General features: G+C 38.0%; 1 protein-coding gene across 1 annotated transcript in view; it reads left to right on the top strand.

The window, feature by feature from the left end:
* MYO15A (myosin XVA) overlaps positions 1–22,453 on the top strand; it is a 1,299,796-nt gene that overhangs the window by 97,651 nt on the left and 1,179,692 nt on the right. Inside the window, exons 6-8 of the mRNA XM_044070057.1 lie at positions 316–419; positions 515–578; positions 3,237–3,350. Of these exons, the coding sequence (XP_043925992.1) occupies positions 316–419; positions 515–578; positions 3,237–3,350 (282 nt within the window). The remainder of the gene's footprint in view (positions 1–315; positions 420–514; positions 579–3,236; positions 3,351–22,453) is intronic.

The following is a 22,453-nucleotide window of genomic DNA, read 5'->3' as shown; positions in this document are numbered from 1 at the left end:
TATTCTTTTATTTTAACTTTTTCATTGTAATTTGAATTAATTTAATTTCTACATGGTTGAGTTGGAGCGGCAGTGTTTTTTTTTCTTTTGGAGTGGGGCTTATGTTTGTGCTGTGTGTAAAGTTTTTTTTTTTTTAACACTGGCATTAATAGAAGTTTAAGTCTGTGCTTTTATCTTCATCCATGACACCAGAATTCATAATTAGAAATTCAGAACACCTATGGCATGCATCACAGAAATTATAACTCAAGTGTCTTTAAAAGTGCAGTTTGCCAGTAATACTGCTGCCTCATATACTTTATGTTTTCTGGTTAGATTCTTGAAGCAACTCCCCTATTAGAATCATTTGGAAATGCCAAAACAGTCCGAAATGACAATTCCAGCAGGTTTGGAAAATATGTGGAGATCTTTTTGGAAGAGTAAGTATAAAAGCTAATCATTAGCAATGTGTGTGACTGAATATGCACTCTTCACATATGTCTTCTACTGTTTTCTTTTTTTTTTTCTATTGCAGAGGTGTGATTTGTGGTGCCATAACCTCACAGTACCTTCTGGAGAAGTCTCGGATTGTGTTTCAGGTAATGAAGAACTAATCAGTAAAAGAGAGTATCTTACTTAACAAAAGCAGGTTAAAAATTAACATAATGATGAAGCTACATTAATCCAAGCAAATGAGAAGTGGAACATAGTTGTGGAGTGAATTCTAAGAAATAAACATGTGTTATCTAATATTCTGTTTTTTAATGATTTTCACTATTTTAATTCATTTTACTAGTAATCTTTTTAGTCATATGTGAGCTATCAAAGTACTGAATGTAATGTTTTTTAACTTTGCTTATTTTTCATTTTTAATTTGCTGCTCAAAGATCTCATGTTTTTTTTCCTCATGTCTCAGTCTGTTACTGTTTCGTTCTGTTTCTTGAACTTTTTCTTTGCACTACTGCACATTAAAGCAGGTTGTTATGGAAGATCCCCCTCAGCCGCTTCCCCATATTGCTGATTTATTCATAGCCCATCTTACTCTGCTTTCCTTCATTGCTTTACAGAGGTATACACCTTCTTTAATTGCCCTTCCTTTGTCAGTATGTCCTGATTTCTACACTTCACTCACTTATACATCTTATATATCTCCTCAGGACCATTTTAATTATTTGAAATTTGTATTTCACTGCTCCTTTTGTAACTTTTTTATCATTACTAATAGCAGTTAATACAGAGGACTACAGCAATCACCTGTTAACAAGCTAGCTGCTTCCTGTAGCCCAGGGAACAGGGTGTGATTCCTTCCACCTTCTTTTGTCTGCTCTGTGATTCTGAACAGGTCACTTAACCAGACAGTGCAAACGTGTCACCCCTGAAAAGGGACAGTTGTGTCTGGTGGGCTTAGCAGGTTAGCAAATGTATAAAAAATTACTTCTGTTTTTATAATTCCTCTATTTCTATACTTCTGATTACTCTCCATCATAATATATGGTGGACATTTTAACTTTGTACAAGTCTTTCATCACCCTCTCCTGTGACAGGATCAAATTTTTGCCAAAACAGTCTTCTTGTTTCATCCCTGAAAAAGGCATCTTGATGGCCCAGTGAGTTTATCTGATTAAAAGATACAAACTCACAGTAGCACAAAATATTAAATAACACAAATAATAATAGCGCTGTTATGAAATGATACAATATATTACATCTGCCTTGCATTTCTCTGTTAAGATTTTTTCTTACATTTCTGGAATTTTTCTCTCACAGTCAGCAAAGGAAACACATCCATCCATCCATACATGTATAAATATCTGACCATCTATCTCTTGTAACACTGCATTGATCCTTTGTACCCTTATCCTGCTTAATATTAGCACCCCATATAACACTATGTTGATTGCTCCCTTTCCACAGAAGACTGCCTTTCTGTGACCACATCTTTATCTTGATATGATCAACAGGTAGAGACTAGCCTCCATCTTCCTTAGCTGGCTTGGGTCATCTTCTCAAGCCCAACTCCTCTTTCTCCCTGGTGACCAGCAGGCAGAGTACAATGACTGCTGTAATGTGTCCATAATGCAGATGTTTGCTTCCACACATCTGTGGCCATGTTTGAGTGCCCAAACATTAGTTGGGTAGGTGTTGTACCTTCTACGAGTCTCTCTGCTCAGATCTGCATACAACCATCAATCTTCCAGGTATTTTTCCCTATAATGGGTCTCTCACCATCTCCCCCCCCCCTGGCATGGGGGATCTGACATCAACTACTGACTCCCCACCCCCTCAAATTGGTTCGTCATATGGCCATGCCTTATAATTAAACGCAGGGTGCTGGGCTAAAGTCAGCACTCCACCTCTCTGTCATAGAATCCATAAATTTTATTCCAATTTGACTGGAAACATAAATCCAGAGAGTGTAGCAAATTTTTACTATGCATGTTTTAGAAAAAGGACATGCGCAAACTGATTTCTCAGTTTGATTTTGTTAGCTTACTGAATAAGACAGTGAAATGAGTCCACCTGTTTGGTGACATGTTAATAAACCACGTGGGCATTTCCTTTAGCATCTGCTGCTTCTTGCTGCTTTTTCTGATGCTTTTTGATTGTATCTGAGTTTCTTGTTCTTAGAGTTGTTGTTAACCCATTTCTATAAGTAACTGTTTTACTTGTACATGTTTTTCCAAATAACAGAAAGAGTTATGTCCTCAATTTTTCTCAAAGGAAGTTTTTCAAGGGCTATTTTTTTTCCATTTTAAAACTCAGATGGGTAAAAAAATATGGTACTTAAGGAAGTGTAAGATGCATTTTTTTTATTAATTTGTAATCATTCTGGCTCATGTCAAGGACACTCTTGAACTGTGTGACCAATTAGCTGATGATTTTAAGGATTAAACCTTTTCCAGTTGCTCTTCTTTGTCCGTTTATGGTGACTGTCACATATAATATCCTCTAGTCTTCAAAGCTATGTAGGCACTTATTCATGGCACTGAACCTTGAGCTCACACTTCACAGGTTTATTAATTAGAATGTAATATCTCATTTAAAGCAATGTTCACAATTATTACCTGGGAGAGCTAGAAATCCATACAAATCAACCAAGAGTCTTGTAATGTAACTGTTGTCCAGATGCTGCCTGTGTCTAGGAAGTTTCTGATTCCTGTTCACCTAAGTGCAGGGGACACTCAGTACTGAAAATAATGACATGCAAGAGCAGGCCTGTGGGAAGCTTGTAACTAGTATTTTGTTTTCCTTTACAGGCCAAAAATGAAAGAAATTATCACATATTCTATGAAATGCTAGCTGGTCTTCCTGGTCAACAAAAGCAGAAGTACCAGCTCCAGGATGCAGATACATACTACTACCTGAACCAGGTGAGCTACTGGATGGCATGTAAAAAGCTTCACTGGAGATGGCCACATATCTCCTTTGATGTGGCCACTGGTGGTATCAAACATGCATTTCACTGATTGAAATTCAGTACTTGAACTATTTTATGGTTTTAAACATAGTGTCTGAAGATATCTTGCATAGAAATATATACCTTTTAACCTTTCTGCATGTAAGTAAGATTGCATTACACATTCACGACAGGTGTTCTGAATCTTTGTAAATATTTTTTGCCCATCCCCTTTTTACTTTCAAGCCCTCATCCCCTGTCATCCAAATCATATACCTAATGGTGGTAGGCAAGAGCTGGAAGTTATGGCCATTATCCAGCAAGGATTACAAGAGTTTATAAATACTTTTAATAACCCCTTGCTCACTAGAAAGCATGGTACATTGGCTGCTATGCTGAGACTTTATGAGTGTATGAATGTATGGACTCCTCGGTGAGCTCGCAACCTGCTTTGTACCAGACCTTGGGGAGCCAGTGTGGCAATACTCAAGTTGAAGAGTTTATGGACTAGCTCTGCCAATGCCCTTTTAGTACTGTTTATTAAGCAGCCAGGTATATTGTCAGGTCCCATGGAGTATGTATTAGTAGTTCTTTAGTGTTGATTTGGGGGGGGGGGATTGAGATCTTTATGATATACAGGCAGTTAGTTATTATAATTTTTGAAGTCCAGTGCTATGAATTTTAAAGTGTTATATGAATCGGAATAATGGCTACCATATATTTAATGTTAAAGAATGATTATAAAAAAACTGCATTAGTGGCTGATTACTAGGTCTATAGCTCTAGCTTTAAAATTATAAAACACACATGCAAAACTTAGCATAATTTACCAATATGTCAGACATGCATCTAAATAAGATTGTATTACACATTCAAGACAGATGCTCTGAATCTTTGTAAATACTTTTCCCCCATCCCCTTTCACTTGGTTTGGCATAATGGTTAAAGTCTTCATCTTATAGTTACAAGGTGCAGGGTTTTAGTCTGACCTGGGGTTATTGGCAAGGCTTAAAATGGCCTTTTAGAGCAGTTAGCCTAGTATTCACCTATGAACCTATAAGTCACATATAACAGATGGGGTTAGGTATCCACTGATGATCTACTGGGAAAAAAATTGATATATCCTGCACAGAGTTTGCAATACTTGGGAAATAACTATGCTGCATATAAAATATGCAGAATAAAGAAGCAGTCAGAAAGGATATCAAACAAAAAACAATAAATAACTCTGAGTGCCTTTCTTTAAGGAAATTTGAGAGGGGGCTTGTGAATTGCAAGTGTCAGGTCATTACATTATTTAGAGACAATGACCAGGGTCAAGTATTTTGTGGATTAAATTTTTAATATTCATGCATTCATTCTTGAACTTATTACCCACTTAATCTAATTCAGTTATGGGGTAGCTGAAGACTATCCTGGCATTCATTGGCTGAAAGGCATATCAGATAATCCCAGCTAGGATACCAGAGCTAGTCTGTTGTGGAGCATAGATAACACACAGGCACACACACACACATGCACAAATGCACATATGCACACATGCGCGCGTGCACACACACACACACACACACACACACACACACACACACACACACACACACACACGAATGCACACTCACACATACACACCAACTAAATTATTTATTTCTTTACTTGTAAACAAGTTGTTGGTCTTTGCAATGAATAATCTCTGTTTGTTACATGAAAAGCCTTTATTTCATCCTGTTTGCATTTTCTTCTAAGAGATTTTTCACCCCTGAATGACATTTATTGACACTTCTTCCTGTAGTCTATCTCTGCAGATATCATAGTACTGACCAGCAAGTTTGTCGTTAGAGTTAGGGGCTCTCTAGCCTTCAGAGAGTGAGACTCATCAACCACTGATGAGACTGATATTCTTTCTATATCGAGTGCTGCAAAACGTAGCCTAGCTTTAGAGCTGGGAAAATGTGACACCTAATGAGCACTGATGAGTATGTGATGTACCTTTTCTCCATAGCAGTGCAAACATGTACTCTCCTTCTACAAACAGATGTCCTCAAAGTATGGACAAATGCCATCTACCTACAAGTTCTTGTAAAGTCTGTTATTTCACAAATAATGCCCATCTTGTCAGGCATTATTGCTTGTATGACGACTAAATAGTCTGCATAGCTAAACGTAAGCAAACGTTTTTGTACAGCGCACAAAGAATGCAGAGATTTGAAATACACACTGTACAGCATACTGTTACCTAGTAACTTGACAAATTGCAATACTGATTGGAAGGCAACTGTAGAATGTCAGTTATTTAGTTTGTGTTTAGAAACTAGAGTGGAAACAGCATATAGATATAGAGATATAACCTTTTCGATTGCTATCACATTCCTACTCCATCACATTTTTTTATTTTCTTAATTAAGAAATTATACCTGCCAAGTATGTGCACAACTGATACTTTCATGCTAGAATAATGCTAAGGCAAAGTAAAGCTTGCTTGCACTGCCTCACCCATCCAAGCAGTGCTTGGTGGGGACCAGTCTGAATGAATGAATCAACATTCAATTCAAGAGGCTTTTTCATTAGCTATTTTACAGTGCAAAGTTTTATGTGTTGGTTTAAGTATCTGTATGATATCTAATATGCAATAATAGGAGTAAAAAAGACAGAATAGCCTGAAAAACAAGTGAGAATAAAGTGATGATAACTGTCCTAGGAGAATTCCTATTGTTTTTTTTTTTAATTTAGCTTGCTGTCCATCTAAATTGAGTAGCATATATTTAACCACTGGTGTCACATATTCAGAAATGCCATAAGCTTTACTTTGATTACAGTGAGCCCAGTGATATGAATGTGTTTACACACAGTGCAGTTCATTTTTGGGTGGTTTAACTAAATATTCTGTGAAACTGAACTTTATTCTCATTGTTGACAACTATAAGTTGCCTATTATCAGCAGTGTGACAGACACAGAAACAGTTGTGAGAGTTTTGGAAATCTAGTGAGCAGATTCCAAAGACTGTCATGAATGCTGAATAATTGGGACCATGACTTGCGGACTACTTAGTGTGGTGATGGCAGGGAATTAACCACTTAACATGTCTATACTTTGACACATGACTGAATTACAACCGAATAGGAGGTGGAACAGTACTGTGGCAATTTGAGGAAGGGTCTGCTGTAGGTGGATGAGTGACATATGTTCAAATAGAGATGACAAGAAACAGCTGTATAAAAGGTCAACCTGTCAAACATTAATGGGTGCATGTAACAGAAAAATTGGAAACTGACATTTTAAAAGCCGACATGTATAATAGGTGTGAATGATACTGTCTTATCATATTGGATACACTAGCCATATTATTTTGGAATGTAAATGGCCTCACAAGTATGACAAAAAGGTAACAGTATTGAATTTTATTAAGAAATGCAGAGAGCAAATAGCAATGCTACATGAGACATTTGGAAAGAAGTAAGCATGCATGTTTAATAAAGAAAGGATTTCAGGGTGGATATTCAGCAGAATATGAGGGGCAAAAGAAAAGGGGAGAACTTATACTAATTACTGGTGGAGCTACAATAGTGATAGAAGAAGGGAAACTATAATAATGTCAGATTTGTATTAATAAGGGCTACAGGCCAAGAAGGGAGATTAAAATGGCATGTATTTATATTCCACCTAAAACTGCTATTATAGAGCTTTAGAATTTTTTGGGAGAAATAATTAGCTTTCAGCAGCAAATGTTAATTACAGGTGGGGACTGGACCTTGCTTTGCAACAGTGAGGATGTGTCTGGGGGACCTAGAAGGGAAAGTATAACAAAAGAGGGTAGATTTCTAAAGAAATGTATGAAAATATTTAGTATGAAAGATGTGAATTCAGTAGTAAGAATTTACATATTATTCCACAAGGCACAATAATGGACTAGTATAAATAGAAATTATATTTCACAGGAACATATGCATTTAATTGAAAGCTTCAACACAACAATCCAATAAATATTTCAGATCATTCACCAATAAAAACTTGGATAAAAATGCAAAGTAATTCATTAAAAAGGAGGCACTGGTGCTTCCTCATCTACCTGTTAAAAAGAGAAGAATTTAAAGAATGGGTAGTGGAAATTGTTTGAGAGTTATTAGGGAAGATAGAAATTTCTTCATAAGTTACAGCTAGTGAGTAAGATAAAATGAAAGTGTGGTTTAAAAATAGGGTACAAATAAAAAAGTGAGATATGATTAAGAAGTAACAGGAATTATTTAGAGAGGCAAAAAGTTAAAGTATTGTAGAGTAAGGAGAATCTCACAGAACAAGAAAAGAGAAAACCACAGAGAAAATAAGGGACTGTCTGGATAATATATATGAGTTTAGAATTCCAGAGCACAAAAACATTTAGCATAACGACATTAGCAAGAACCCATTCTACTTTCTGTTGCCTAACTTAGAGAGACTATAACAAGAAAAATAACTAGAGATCCTGTAGAGGTATTAGAGATATTGTAGAAATGTTATGAAAATGTGTATATAGCAGAGAAATGTAGAAATAAATAAAACAGGACAAATGGAACTATTTGTGGAAGACATAAGTATGCAAAGTTTAGATGTCAATGAGGCTCAAGTAAATAATGGTTAAAATAGGAGTAGATAAGATAAAAATGGTGATGTATAGTCAACCTGCATGGAAGTCTCCAAAAATAGATGGTATTTCTATGGAAAGTTTGAAAGCTGGAAGGGAAGAAAGTGGGAAAGATCTGAAAGGTTGTGTTTAACAGCATTTCAAGAGGACAAGAAGCACCAACATCCTGGAAGAAAGCACTGGTGGCTGTAATACCTAAAGAGGGTAAAGACCCATCAGATCCAGTTTCATACAGGCCCATTTCAATCCTAAACCATGATCATAAAGTGTTTATGTTTATAATGGTTAAAATATTGGTAGATATTGATCAGTGTGGTTTTGTGGAGGGCAGGCAAACATTTAACACACAGAATAATGGTGATCTAGATGGAAGCAGAATGTAAGAAAATACTGCTGTTGTTGATGGAGCTTGGAGAGAAAACATTTGACAGAGTAAGTGGGGACTTTATGACTAGGGCAATTGAAGCATTTGCATTCCTTTATTCAGTAATAAGGTTAATTAGAAGCATATATGAGAGATCAGAGGCAAGGATTACAGTGTGTGTGTGTGTGTGTGTGTGTGGGGGGGGGGGGTTCCTCTCTGACAATTTGTGCCTGAACAGAGGAACCAGGCAGGCGGTGTATTTTTCCCCTTTGTAATGTGCTTTATATTTAGAGTCATTGGCAAAGAAAATAAGAGACTCAGAAATTCAAGGATATAATTGGTATGGTAAACAAAAAATGTTGGCTTTATTTGCAGACAATATTATTTTTACCTGATGAAACCAGAAAAGGAAATCTCAGTGGTATGCAACATTCTGAGGCAGTTTCAAGTCTTTTCGGGATATAACATTAATGAAGACAAAACAAAGTCTATAGCTGTAAATTACATACTCACAAGTGAATTGGTTCAGCAATATCCATATTGATGGGGACACAATAAAATGAAGTATTTAGGAGTATGGATTAAAAAAGACCTGTAATGACAGGATATGTGGAAAAAGACTAAACAAAAGATAATATAAAAACTGAGAAACTAGAAGTTCTTGTTTATGTATATGGATAGCAAGATACAAACAGTGAAACTGTTTTTACTCCCTTTAGTTTCTTATGCAGGTCAGGCATATTTTTATCAACCAGAGAATAAGTTGTGGACAATAATGAATAAAGATTTGAAGGAATTTATCTGGGAAGGGAAGAGGGTAAGAGCAAGTGGGATAAGCTGATCCTTCCAATAGAGCATGGCGGTTTAGAATTGCCTTATTTGAAGGAATATTTTAGAGCTACACAGTTACGGCTGATATACATAACACAAGCAGAATGCTACAGTTCAAAGTAAAAAATGGGTGATGATGACATTGGAGATAAATTCAAAAAACAAGGACAGAGTATGATTTTGGATTTGATCCTTAAGGAGAATGACGATAGACATACAGAATATTATATTCAAAATCAGCAGAAAGTATTATAACAACTGAGCCAAAACAAGAATGGAGATAGGAGGCTTTGCTGATGTGGATTACTGCAATTAGGGATGCAGAGAATAGCAAGACGGGAAAATTGGAAAAGGAACCAATGTATTGGGAGCAAGTAACTAGAGAGGGAAATGTGATAGAATGTCAAGAGACCAACAAGACATTTATACTGCAGGCCAGAGAATGCCTTCCCTACTGTATCAATATAGACAAAGAGAAATGGATAGGGGAATCCTAAGTGAAAGACCAGTTCTCATAGGGTTTTAATTAAATCTAGAACAGAAGTTGCTCTTAAAAATGGATAATTAGTAGGCCATATAAAATATTACACAATTACTAGAAGAGTCAATCAGTGGAGGTTAGCAAACGTTTGGAACAGAGATTGGGTAAACCATTTTCAAGAGAACAATTGGATGACATATGTATGGCTCCCAATTATGAAAAACAGAATACTAGAATATTTAGAATTTTTGCTTGGAAGTGTTTACATATTTATTTTTATACTCCTATTTTCTCAGGTAGGTGGGAAATGTTGGAGTTGTGATGAGAAAGAAAGAGGTAATTGGGAACATATCTTTTGGGAGAGTGATGAGTTGGCAGACTTTAAAAATTCGCAAAAGAACATGTGTGATCTATAATGTAGGTAACAAGGAATATGTTAATATGGTTTATTTTCTTTTATATAAATGTATCTTTGTCTGTGTCTTAAGTAATAATTCAATAAAAATACATTGTTGTTTTAAGAGCCAGTGAAGAATTCTGTATAAAATAAAGAAACAAACAAACAAAAGTAAGGTCTTTGGTATGCCATGTTTGAAATTTATGAATGGTACTTGTTTTTGTCTCATGGTTAGTATGTTAAGAAATGCACTCTAACTGATTTAATTAAACCAAAAATAATGCTCACTGGAAGTTGTAAATCCTATTCTTTCAGGAGGTTTACACACCCATGATGTGTCTGGGTGATGCAGCATTGTTCATGCAACTCCTTCAGCATATATATATATATATATATATATTATATATATATATATATATATATATATATATATATATATATATATATATATATATATATACATATATATATATATATATACATATATGTAATAAAACCTCCCCTGCCATTTCCTTGCTACCTTCCTTAAACATCCCACCAACCTTCCTGCTTCAACTCTCAACTCTCAAGACACTACACACTAATTCATATATTGGCTTCCTCCCATCTATTGTACTTCACTCAAACCTATCCATATCTTCTTCTATTATTCCTAAAAAGTATTTAATCCATTTCCTCACAAATCCCTACCAGACATTCTGTTTTTCATTGTGTAATATATACTTGTAAGATAAATACCATGTAATCTGATGGATTGAAATATTGTATTCTCTAAATTATCTGATTGCATCTTGAAAGAATGTTAGGATCTTTTTGCATCTATTTAATGTACTGCATCATTATACTGTTTTATCTGTTAATGACTGTACTAGAGCTTTTCTCCCTGGGCCTCTGCTGAAAATGGGTCCTTAACCCAGTTGCACTTTCCCAGTTACCAAATGTCAATAAATATTTATATATATATATATATATATATATATATATATATATGATTAACAGTTGGCATATGTAATGTATACTCAACTAACAATGCCCTTATATGACGGGTCTACTTCACAATGTCGAACGCTGACAATATCGAAGCTGATATTGCTGGCACCACAACATCGAAAGAGTGCAGAACATCGTGCAGGTAAACGGAAATCTCCGTATGGGGAGATTTCTGTTTACCTCAATGCAGTGCAGTCTCGAAGTTGGAATATTTAAGTAGGGGGGTGTGGGGGGTGCAGGGGGCTTGCCCCCCTGCCTACGCTAGTTAATTTTTATTTTTGTTTGGTTTTTTTTAAACATTATTCGATGTTTTACTACATCGATCACTAGAGGTCGACCTTTAGTGATTCGATGTAGTATGATTTCGATAACGTGATATAGATGCTGTATGACAGCTCTGATCCCCTCTCCCTCTTATCCAAATTAAAGAACTGTCTAATAAATACCTCCTCATCCTATTTATAAAATATAGATAAGGCGACATTTAGAGGAATACAATGAAATTGCCTGGATGACCAGTTAGTGGTACTGTTTGAGCTTTTAACCATTAGGTATTTTCCATCATTATTTATAGAAGGCTGTAATTTTTAGGGATTGAAATCAAATTAATAGTTTGCTTTCACTTTCATTAGAACTCTCATTCTTACTGCGGACTATCCAATGATATTTTTGTTGACTTTCTGAGTTTCTTCATATCATTCACTCCATCATCATGAATCGACCTTATCAGCTATGGTTGATATTAACATTTCCCTGGTTAATGAGAGTAATAAATCTGAAAAGTCCACAGTGGTTCAGCATTCATATATTCATATTCTTCAGTGGTACTGTCATAGTACAAGGATAACTCTTTCTAAATCTATATCTATGTCTATATCAATATCTATATCTATAGGCTTTTTTATCTGTAAATATATACGCTTCTATATCTTTAGTTGGAATACTCAAATTAATTATATGTTGAGTGGTATATAAATTCTTTATTCTGTTTGAGTGAGAAATTTGTTCACAGTTAGACCATCTAGGTTGTAGCACTGCTCAAGTATTTGTAAATAGTGCTAAACAGTTTGGTTAAGACTTTACAAGGAAAGTAAATAAATATAAAAGTGGAAAATGCTTCAGTGGCCTAGCATAGTAAGGATAAAAGTTAATACTAAATTTTCACTGATACCCTGGTGGCATTTCTTCAAGTTGCAGACTTGAGAAAGTACGAGATGGTCTCAAATGCTTGTCCAGCATTAAGCACATTTTGTCTTCTTCATTTGAGATTAGAGAAACTAGATGTTGAAAACAAACTGGGCCACCAAACGATGCAGTCTCTTCCACAAAAAGCCACACTATGATAAAAACAGAATCCAATTAATGAACACTGAGTCCTGTGAATCGATAGAACAGAAAATTTATTACTAATAGTAACGACTAAGCGCTTTCGCCAGCAGTCTGGCTTCATCAGACTCTGATGAAGCCAGACTGCTGGCGAAAGCGCTTAGTCGTTACTATTAGTAATAAATTTTCTGTTCTATCGATTCACAGGACTCAGTGTTCATTAATTGGATTCTGTTTTTATCATAGTGTGGCTTTTTGTGGAAGAGACTGCATCGTTTGGTGGCCCAGTTTGTTTTCATGGTTTTACTGCCCTGGTGGGTGTTACATTTTTATTTTATTTTCAGAAACTAGATGTTGATTGACTGTCTAATACCTTGTCAAGTTACTACCGCACTACCATTAAAATGTCAGTTATGCATCATGTGATGACTGTGTATAGTATAATTCATACAAATATGTAAATCAACCCCATTGTTTGAATGATACCAAGATTTCTGTGAGTAATAAGTGCAAAGGTTAGTTGGCATTTTTATTATTTTTTTAAGGCTACAACTTTGAAGTAAGCCCTACTGCACATAGTATCATGTTCGCTTATCATGTTCGGTTAAGTGTTTATAGCAAAGTAACTAAAAGGCTACAGAGTCCCTATTTATTTTGTTATATTTATTTACTGGGATGGTCCAACAGTGCAAAGCCCATTTTCAAGGAATACCTGAGGAGAAAAACTCCACATTCAGTTGAGTAGACAAGTGCACAGAAAATTTATAGTTGACATAGAGTTAAAATATATCTATATTTACCTGTACACATATCTATATCTATCTATCGATATATAGATACACAAAGAGAAAAAATAGAAATGTGCTAACATAAACACTCATCACAAGACATACACATTTGCTTATTAATTATATAATAATTTAGATGAGGTCAGGTAGCTTTCTCATGAAAGTACATGACATAAAAGAGTTTGATGATTGATTAGAAATTTGTCAGCTGAATAAGTATCAAAAAGCACAATTCAAAGTAAGTGGTTGTAAGGGAAAAGTAAAGATCTGAAAGACTGAATGGTTTTACGTTTGAACTTGGAGGTACATTACCAAGTACATATCTTCCTATAGTATACAGGATGATAACAGTGTATTTTTAGAGTTGTGAAGCACTAGGACAGGACCTTTTGGAACAATGTCTATAAATCATCAAGCAAAAATAGTTAAAATCCCTGTTGCATATTGCTCTTTATCTTGAATGCTGTGACAGTGTTTTTTTGCAGCTTGTTGACAGTTCCAGTTCACTGCTCTGGCTGTTGCTGTCCATGGTGCTGAAGACTTCTTGCAAAGGTTATAGTTTTTGCTATCCATGGTGATACTCTACACTGTTAAAAGAACTACGTGCATATGCATGAATAGAGCAAGATGCATTACCAACTCTTCTGTATGCTTTCCCAGTATTCACAACACTAGAACTGCAATAAAATTAACAAATTCACATTCAATCTTAAAAATAAAGCAAATTACTACCAAGCTATATTGAATCTTAATTGACTGAAGTTACACAGTCTCCTGGCTATTTATACATAAACTTGACAAGCATCATTATTTTTGATTCTATATTACATGATCAAAGCTTTTTTCTTAATCGAATAAGTAAAGCTCAAACTTGTAATATCGAAACTGTAAATTGTCGAATGGCTGATTTAACCCAGGGAAACACCTTGGCCGTTCTGTGGAGTATGTCCGTTTCTTCAATTTGGAACGATCTCAGAGTTGGTATACTTAGGTAGATGGGTGTGGGGGGCACAGCCCCCTACATCGGGGGGTGTGGGAGTGAAGCCTCTACTTGATTTCAGATGAAATTTTCTTTTTTGATTCGGCCAAGTGATGTGTTTCCCTTGGTTGAAACGGCCGTTCGACAAGTTTAGCTTTCGATATTACAAGATTGAGCTTTAGTTATTCAATTAACTAAAGACTCAATGTTGTAATATAGATGCTTATTTTTAGCCCCCAGGTGGCTTGAGTACTAGTTCATTATTAAAATGGTATTTCCCCCATGACAACTGCTTTCTAAGGAGAAGCACTTATCATTAAAATCAAAGATTTATCATGGAGACTTCTAATTCAAAGTTTTATGGGGTCAAACAATAAAATTCCTTTTCAGTCTTCATCAGATAAATACTTCACCTAAATAAAAGATAAATAAAAGATGTATAAGCGCTTTCACAGATAACTTCTGCTTCTTCTAAGCAGAAGTTATCTGTGAAAGCGCTTATACGTCTGTTGTCCAATAAAGAATTTTAAAGCTGGAACTGCCTACCTGTTCTTGGATCACTAGTGTGGTTACAAATATCTTTTTACTACGTTTTTGATGCCATGCCTCTGAAACTTTGTGGATGATACTGACTACTGATACCTTGTGCTATGGATTTACTTAAAATTCTTCTGTATTCTGAATATTTGTTCAAACTTATCATGTAACCACGTCTCTCTAAGGATACATTTAAGTTTCATTTGTGCATATCATAGGGAATTATGATCTGGTTGCTGATCATAACCTGCTTTTTATGTGTTCAAGAAATGGATGCCAAGAAATTCACCTTGTGAGCAAAGCTGTCACTGGTGGTTTCATTGGTTGTAAAAAAGTCTGTCTTTAGTATTGTACATACCTCATGAATAACAGCTCTCCCTCAATAACCATGTCATACAGTATGTATGCAACAATAATTGTGATAAACATTTCATCTTTGTTGAGAAGAGGATGTATATATCTAGCTAGTGGATTAGAGCCAACAAGATACCCATGAATGTATTAAATTCATTAATAAGGACACATTTAGGATTATCTTAAAGGCAACAAAGAAGTTGTGTTGCTATTGTGCCCTGTTTGCATTTAATTATAAATTTAATAATACAGAAAAAAAGTAAACAGCTATTTAGCTGATTAACTCAAGCTATGAAACATCCAAGATATGGCCCTTTCTTTTTTAAAATACTGGTCATACACATCTTTTATAGCAGATTGAACATACCGAATGAAAATACTATAATAAGCATTCACTAAAATCTGCACGGAATCCTGGCTATGGAAAGCAAAAAACATCTGTAACTGGGATGGGAACCTCACCAGTCAAGGCAAGGAATGCTGGACCTAAACATCAAACTCATAAAAACTTACAGTATACTTTGTGACTCTACAGGCACAAAATCATCAATATGCTTCCTGGGATTAATGAAATGAAATTTTTTTGTTTAAGAAAATTTGTTATTAAATGGAATGTGCTCTAGTGCATTGACAAGTTAATTTGAAGTAAGTGAAGTATTTGTTTTAATTTAATTAATTTGTTTATAATCATGTTTTTTATTTTTCACACCACTTCAGACCTGACCACGGCCCAAAGGATAAGTGCACTATGGATGAACAATTTAGAATTACTAATAAAAAACATGCTTTTGGGAGGTAAGAGAAATCACAGAGCACAGTAAAAAAGCCCACACAGGACTAAGGATAACATGCAAACTCTACACAGACAATGACCAGAGTTTAGGACTGAACTCTAAATCTAAGAGTCACAAACCTTTAACACTCAACCGCCATGCTGCGCACGTTTGCTGAATTAGTTATGTTTTGGTTGAAAACAAAACATTTTCACAAATGGTACATATTTTCACATATAAAATAAAGAAGCAAATGAATAAATACACATATGCCTATTTGTATATTCAGAAAGATAATCCAGTTCTGACACAGAAGTAAGATAGTTTTATGCACTTCAGATAACTTGAATTTGGGGAACTACGGGCTGTACCAAGGAAAGACAAAGAGGTCAAGGGCCAGTTTTGTTTCCCCAAAGATGGTTTCACTTTTGTAGGACTCTGGGGGTTAGATCCCAATATAAACTAGTCAGAGCATGGGGGCTTTATTAATATGCATGATTCTAAAATGTCACTGTACACTGTATATCAGTTTCAGGATGGATACGCAGAGTATGGAAAAATCCTAACAAACACTCCCCCTCACATACACAGGACCATATCCATGGGGGGGCCAGGTTTGTTTTTGAGACACCAGTGATTGCCTCCTTTATGAATCATCAGTGTGTAACTACTGTCTTTTTCTCCTAAACATCTAGGTTGAAATTTCCTGAAGTCTTCTCCATTCCATAAAATGGTGCCGGTCCAGAGATGACATAAGTAGTGGGGGTGGCATAGACAGTTCTGGCTGTAGATTTTGTTCACAATTTAGCAAGTCATGCCTTTGTGATCATTATTCTGATGAGGGCAACAGGCAGGAGTGGTCTGACCCTTCATGCTTCCCCTATATGGTATATCAGGAGAAATAAGTAGTGACATAATCTCCAGGCAAGTGGATGGACAATGAAAGTGAACTGAGGGCTGACATTAAATTAATTGTGGGAGATGAAATTGTCAGCATAAAGCTTTCTTGCAAAAAAAAAAAATATAATAATATAGGTTCATAGGTTCATAGGTTGGTACTAGGCTATCAGTCCTAGGGCCTATACAAGCCTAGCCATAACAATTCCCTGGCTATTTCTTCCCACACTATTTACTTCCCTGGACCCCTGTCTATCAGGGTGACTGATGTGATCCCCGGGGTGAATTTCCTTTCTCCCATCCAATTGTCAAGGTTCCTTTTGAAGAGGGCCAAAGAGGCACTCTACTTGACATGTATGGGCAATCTGTTCCAGAGTCTGGGGAGTCTCTGGGTCAGGAACATATCCCTCCAGCATGTTTTGTTTATTGTGATAACAAGGTTTAGATCCCTGGAGTGTGTGGCTCTGAGGGATTGGGATTTCTTTAAATATAGCATGTCCAACAGCTCTGGGTTTGACATGACCTTGTATGTTAAGCAGAGATTGCCTCTGAGTAGACGATATGTGACAGAGTATAGCTGGAGTTTTTTAAGGTGGTCAGCGTAGGGCATCTGCTTTAGGCCTGTGATTCTTTTAGTGAGGTATATTCTGCGGCCTTTCCAGTTATTGCAGATGTCTTGAGAGGTACATACCAAATAGGTTCATAGGTTCATAGGTTCATACTAGGCTATCTGCCCTAGGGCATTTATAAGCCTAGCCAGAATGTGTTTGGCTTTCGCCACCCATTTTAAATTTATTTTGCTATGCCCTTTTTCGAGGTTAGTATACTGTGCCTCTGTCTAACAGTGACACAGAAGTGATACCCGGGGTAAACCTACGATCTCCCATCCACTCATCAAGATTCCTCTTGAAGAGAGTCAATGAGGGACTCTGCCTAACCTGGACTGGGATTTTATTCCAGAGTGAAGGGAGCCTCTGGGTTATGAATCTGTCCCTTCAGCATGTCCTATTTATTTCAGTGCTGAGGTTCAAGTCTCTCGAGCGCGTAGCTCGATGGGATTTGGATTTTCTGAGGTGCAGCATGTCCATTAATTCCGGGTTGGACATGGCTTTATACGTCAGGCACAGATCGCCACTGAACAGGCGGTATGCCACTGAGTAGAGCTGGAGTTTCTTTAACCGGGCAGCATGTGGCATCTGTTTGAGCCCTTTGATCCTCTTGGTGAGGTACTTTTGGGGTCTTTCCAGTTGCTGCAGGTGTCTGGTAAGGTACATCCCAAAAGGGGCATTGTACTCAATTATGGGCCTGATGAGGGATGAGTAAAGAGGCATGATGACCTCCCCTGATCTAGATGTGAATCCCTTCAAGATTAGGTGGGCTATATAAAATGTTTTTCTAACCACTTTGGCCACGTGGTTGTCAAATGAGAGATTGCTATCAACTTGGGTCCCCAGGTCCCTAATTACTTCTTCTGTACTTAATGGATTACCACCTATGTGGTAATTTGTGGGCACTTTGTTTTTGCCAGAGGGGATGACTATACACTTTTTGGCATTTAGCTTGAGGCCATGGCTCTGGCACCAGTTGTCTGTTTCTATGAGGCCCTTTTGGAGGATGCTTGTGTCGGCTGGAGAGTCGATTATGGTGCCCAGTTTGCAGTCATCTGCGAACTTGGTCAGCCACAGTCCTTCCGTGTTGGCCTGTACCTCGGAGAAATATATACCGAACAAGAGAGGTCCCAGGACTGAGCCTTGTGGGACACCACTTGTAACTGGTTTGGAGTCTGACATGGCTCCAGCAATTCTAACCATGTGGGTTCTGTCCTTGAGCCAGTTTGCAATCCATCTAGTGACATAGGGGTTTATATTTAAGCTGGTGAGCTTATCTATAATGCCCGAGTGGGGTATTGTATCGAAGGCTTTTGCGAGGTCCAGGTAGGCTGTGTGGACCACCTTCCCCTTGTCAATGGCCTTGGTGACTGTTTCAAAGAAATCAACCAGGTTTAAGAGGCAGGATCTGCCCTTAACAAAGCCGAACTGGGTAGGATCCAGTGTTTGTAGGTCCCCAATATCTTTATTTATGAGTCAGGCTTATGGGGCGATAGTTTCCAGGATCCGTTGAGGCACCACCATTATGGAGATGGACCACTGTTGCTGTACGCCACTCTTTGGGCACATATCCTGTAATAAGGCTGAGATTGAACAGTAGTTTTATGTTTGGGTTTAGCTCTTCTTGGAGTTTATGTAGGACGCAGCCCGGGACACCATCTGGTCCCATTGATGCTGTGTTTTTTGCTTTGGAGAGGGCGGCTCTTACCTGAGCATCTGAGATGTCAGAGGGGCAACACTCTGCTGGGATAGATATTTGCCCTTTTGGTGGGGAGAGGGGGGAGAAGTTTGTGCTGAACCTGTCAGCTAGGATGTTGGCAATGTCTGTGGGTTCGGTGTATTTTTTGTCATTTTGGACTAATTCTGAGCATATCTGGGAATTACCACCCAGGTTCCTAACATAACTAAAGAAAGCCTTGTGATTATCCTTAGTGTCCTGTGCAATTTTTCTCGAAGCTGGCTTAGACAATTTTATGTGTGCCCGTAGTTTTTTGCTAATACTGATCAGTGATGCCTTCCCTTTTTGGGATTTTGCTCTATCATTTAGTAGCTTCCTCCTTCTATTGTATAGTTTGTTTATGGCTGGGGTCCACCAGACAGGACGTCTGCCTTTGGAGGATTGGGTCTTGGTTTTATTTGGGATCGCATGATCCATGCATTCCTGAAGGTGTTCATAGAATGCGTTTATAAAGGATTCTGCGGTCTGGGCCGTATTTTCCACAGGCCCAGGGGCTTTGAAGGATTCCACCTCAGTTTTGAGGAGTGTGAAATTTGCTTTAGAGAAGTTTTTCACTGTGGTTTTCTGGGCAGGGATGGGGTCGGGATGTGAATATCCAGTGAGATTAGTTTATGGTCTGATCTTACCAGTGAGGGATACACTTCTGGTCTGGAGCATAGAGTCCCCATGTTGGTGATGATCAGGTCCAGTATGTTTTCCCTCTTGTGGGAGTGGTAACAAGTTGTTCCATAGCATTTGAGTTTATAAATTCTAGGAACCTTTGGGCTAGGGTGTTGGAGCTAGAGTAATGCTCCCAGTCTATGTTTGGGTAGTTGAAGTCGCCCAATATAATGGTGTTTGGAGAGACCTTCATATTTTCCAGTGTTCTCAGGAAGGCCGAGTGTGGTTCCTGGGTTTGGGAGGGTGGTCTGTAGCAGGCTATAAACTGGAAGGCAGTTTTACCCACTGTTAGTTGCACATGGATAGTCTGTGATGCTTCGTGCTTTGCCACCAACCTGGAGGTGTGGGTATCTTTGATGAATATCGATACTCCCCTCCTTTTGTGGTTCGGTCCAAGTTTTGGGGCGAAAAGCATGGTATGAGGTATAACCTGGTAGTGCTGGGGTGCTCTCAGGAGCCCTGAACCAGGTTTCTGTTACTGCACAGATATCGATGTTCTCCATGCTAAGGAGAGTTTCGAGTGCATGCATCTTGAGGTTTAGACTTCTGGCGTTGAGTAGCATTACTCTTAGTTTCTTATCCCTTGTGATACCTATGGAGGTGGGTTTGTCTTTTGAGCCTTGCCTAAAAAGGCACTATGGGGTAGCAAGAGCCTTTGCCAATATCCGAAAGCCCAGGGGTGACAGGTGCAAGCCGTCCCTAGCAAAGCATCGTGGCTTGTCGAGCATATCATCCCAAGCTGACAGGCATTGGATCCCCTTTGAATGACACCAGTACTTAAGCCAATTGTTGAAATTGATCATCTTGTCTTCATATTGTGGCATCATTCTTGGTGAGGGTAAGATGCTACTCAAGGTCAGGGTCATACCGGCCTGGGCTACATGCTCAGAGAGCTCCTTTATGTCTCTTTTCATGTAGTCCAGGGAGGTACGTCTCAGGTCATTCACACCAGCATGGACAATGACTGAGTCATATTTGTACTTGCCTTGGAGTGACCTGAGTGCTTGTGTTATGTGGCGGATCCTAGCGCCCGACAGGCTGCTCACCGTGACCCTCTCCTTGTTCAGCCTGGTGAGCGGGACGTCAGTGTGCCTGACGATAGAGTCACCTATTACAAGTGTATCAGGTGTGTTGTTTAGTCTTAAGGGCTGTGACTGTTTGGCACACTGGCTTTGTGAGATATGTGTTGCACGTGTTTTGTTTTGGGGTAGTGGCTGCTTGGGTGTCTGCTTTGGAGGTCTCTGCTGCTTCGGCAGATCTTTATTTAGAGCCTCCGAGTATGTTTTTGTGTGATTATGTGTTTGGTTTGCTGTCGTGGTAGATCTATGTGAGACTGAAATTGTAGTGAGTGTGGTTTCCTTCTCCTCCTGACTGGTTATGCCAGTACTGAGTTGAGAGAGCTTAGCCTCCAGTTTGGCTATATGGTTGCATCTCTCACATGTGTTGGAATTTGTTGGGAGGAGGAGAGGGTTGTCTGTGTACATGAGGCAGTTGTAACATTGCCTCAAGATTCCCAGATTCACCAGCTGGACCAGAGAGGAGATTGACAACTGACCTTTGGACATGCTAGAATAATATTGGGAATTCCTTAATAATTGAAAACCAGGGCCAGTGGGGAGTGAGGGTGTAGTGCTTTTAATTTTTAGTGCTGACTTATATAATTGCTTTAGTGAGCAAGTGCCAGGTAACTTAAGTGCAATGTGTTACAGGTAACTTAAATGCAAAAACGACAAACAGTAACTTTCTTTCAAGTGAAACAAGGAAATAAGTACAGTAAGCAATGCAGATATCACTAGTGATCCACAGAAGCGCTGAGAAGCCGCGTATTAGGTGGAATTAGCGTTCCAGGGAAATAACAAGCAAACAAACAACAAGCATATAAACAAAGCTAGATTCAGCAGGCCTGGGTCTAGTCTATGCTACAGCAAACAAGGTGTACCAATTTCATAGCTTCATAGGTTCATAGGTTCATACTAGGCTATCTGCCCAAGGGCATTTATAAGCCTAGCCCATAGTTATTTGGCTTTCGCCACCCCTTTAGTTTGAATAAAACTATGCCTATTATTTTGCTGTGCCTCTGTCAAGCAGTGACACTGAAGTAATCCCTGGGGTATATCTGCGATCCCCCATCCATTGGTCAAGATTCCTCTTGAACAAGGCCAGCGAGGTGCTCTGCCTCACATGTACCGGGATTTTGTTCCACAGCATAGGGAGTCTCTGGGTGATGAATCTGTCCCTCCAGCACGTTCTATTAATAACCGTGTCAAGGTTTAAGTCTCCCGCCCTTGTGGTTCTGAGGGATCTAGATTTTTTGAGGTGAAGCATATTCATCAAATCAGGGTTTGACATGGCCTTATATGTCAAGCACAGGTCACCTCAGTAAGATACAGTTCAAATATTAAGGCACTATAAACCTTTAACCAGAAATTCCCAGCTCAGAAGGGCAGAGTCCAGCCTCTTCTCCCACAAGAGTGCAGACCACAAACCTTCTTAATGTAAAATAACTGGCCTGAAGCCCAAGTGCTTAAACCAGAACTAATGCACTTTAAGAATAACAGACACTGGGCTCTCAATCAGCAGTTCCTAACTTAGAAGGATGAAAGCTACCTGTCCTGCCACCACAGTGCATGCCACAAACCTTCCTAATGTAAAACAACTGGTCTGAAGCCCAAGTGCTTAATCCAAAAGACTTAGAATGATAGCTACACTTTAATCAAGTTACTACGAAGCAGTAATAA

The sequence above is a fragment of the Protopterus annectens genome, chromosome 1.part0 (assembly GCF_019279795.1).
Source record: "Protopterus annectens isolate FY-2018-M chromosome 1.part0, PAN1.0, whole genome shotgun sequence".
NCBI lineage: Eukaryota > Metazoa > Chordata > Ceratodontiformes > Protopteridae > Protopterus > Protopterus annectens.
This window is presented reverse-complemented; position numbering and strand designations above follow the sequence as displayed.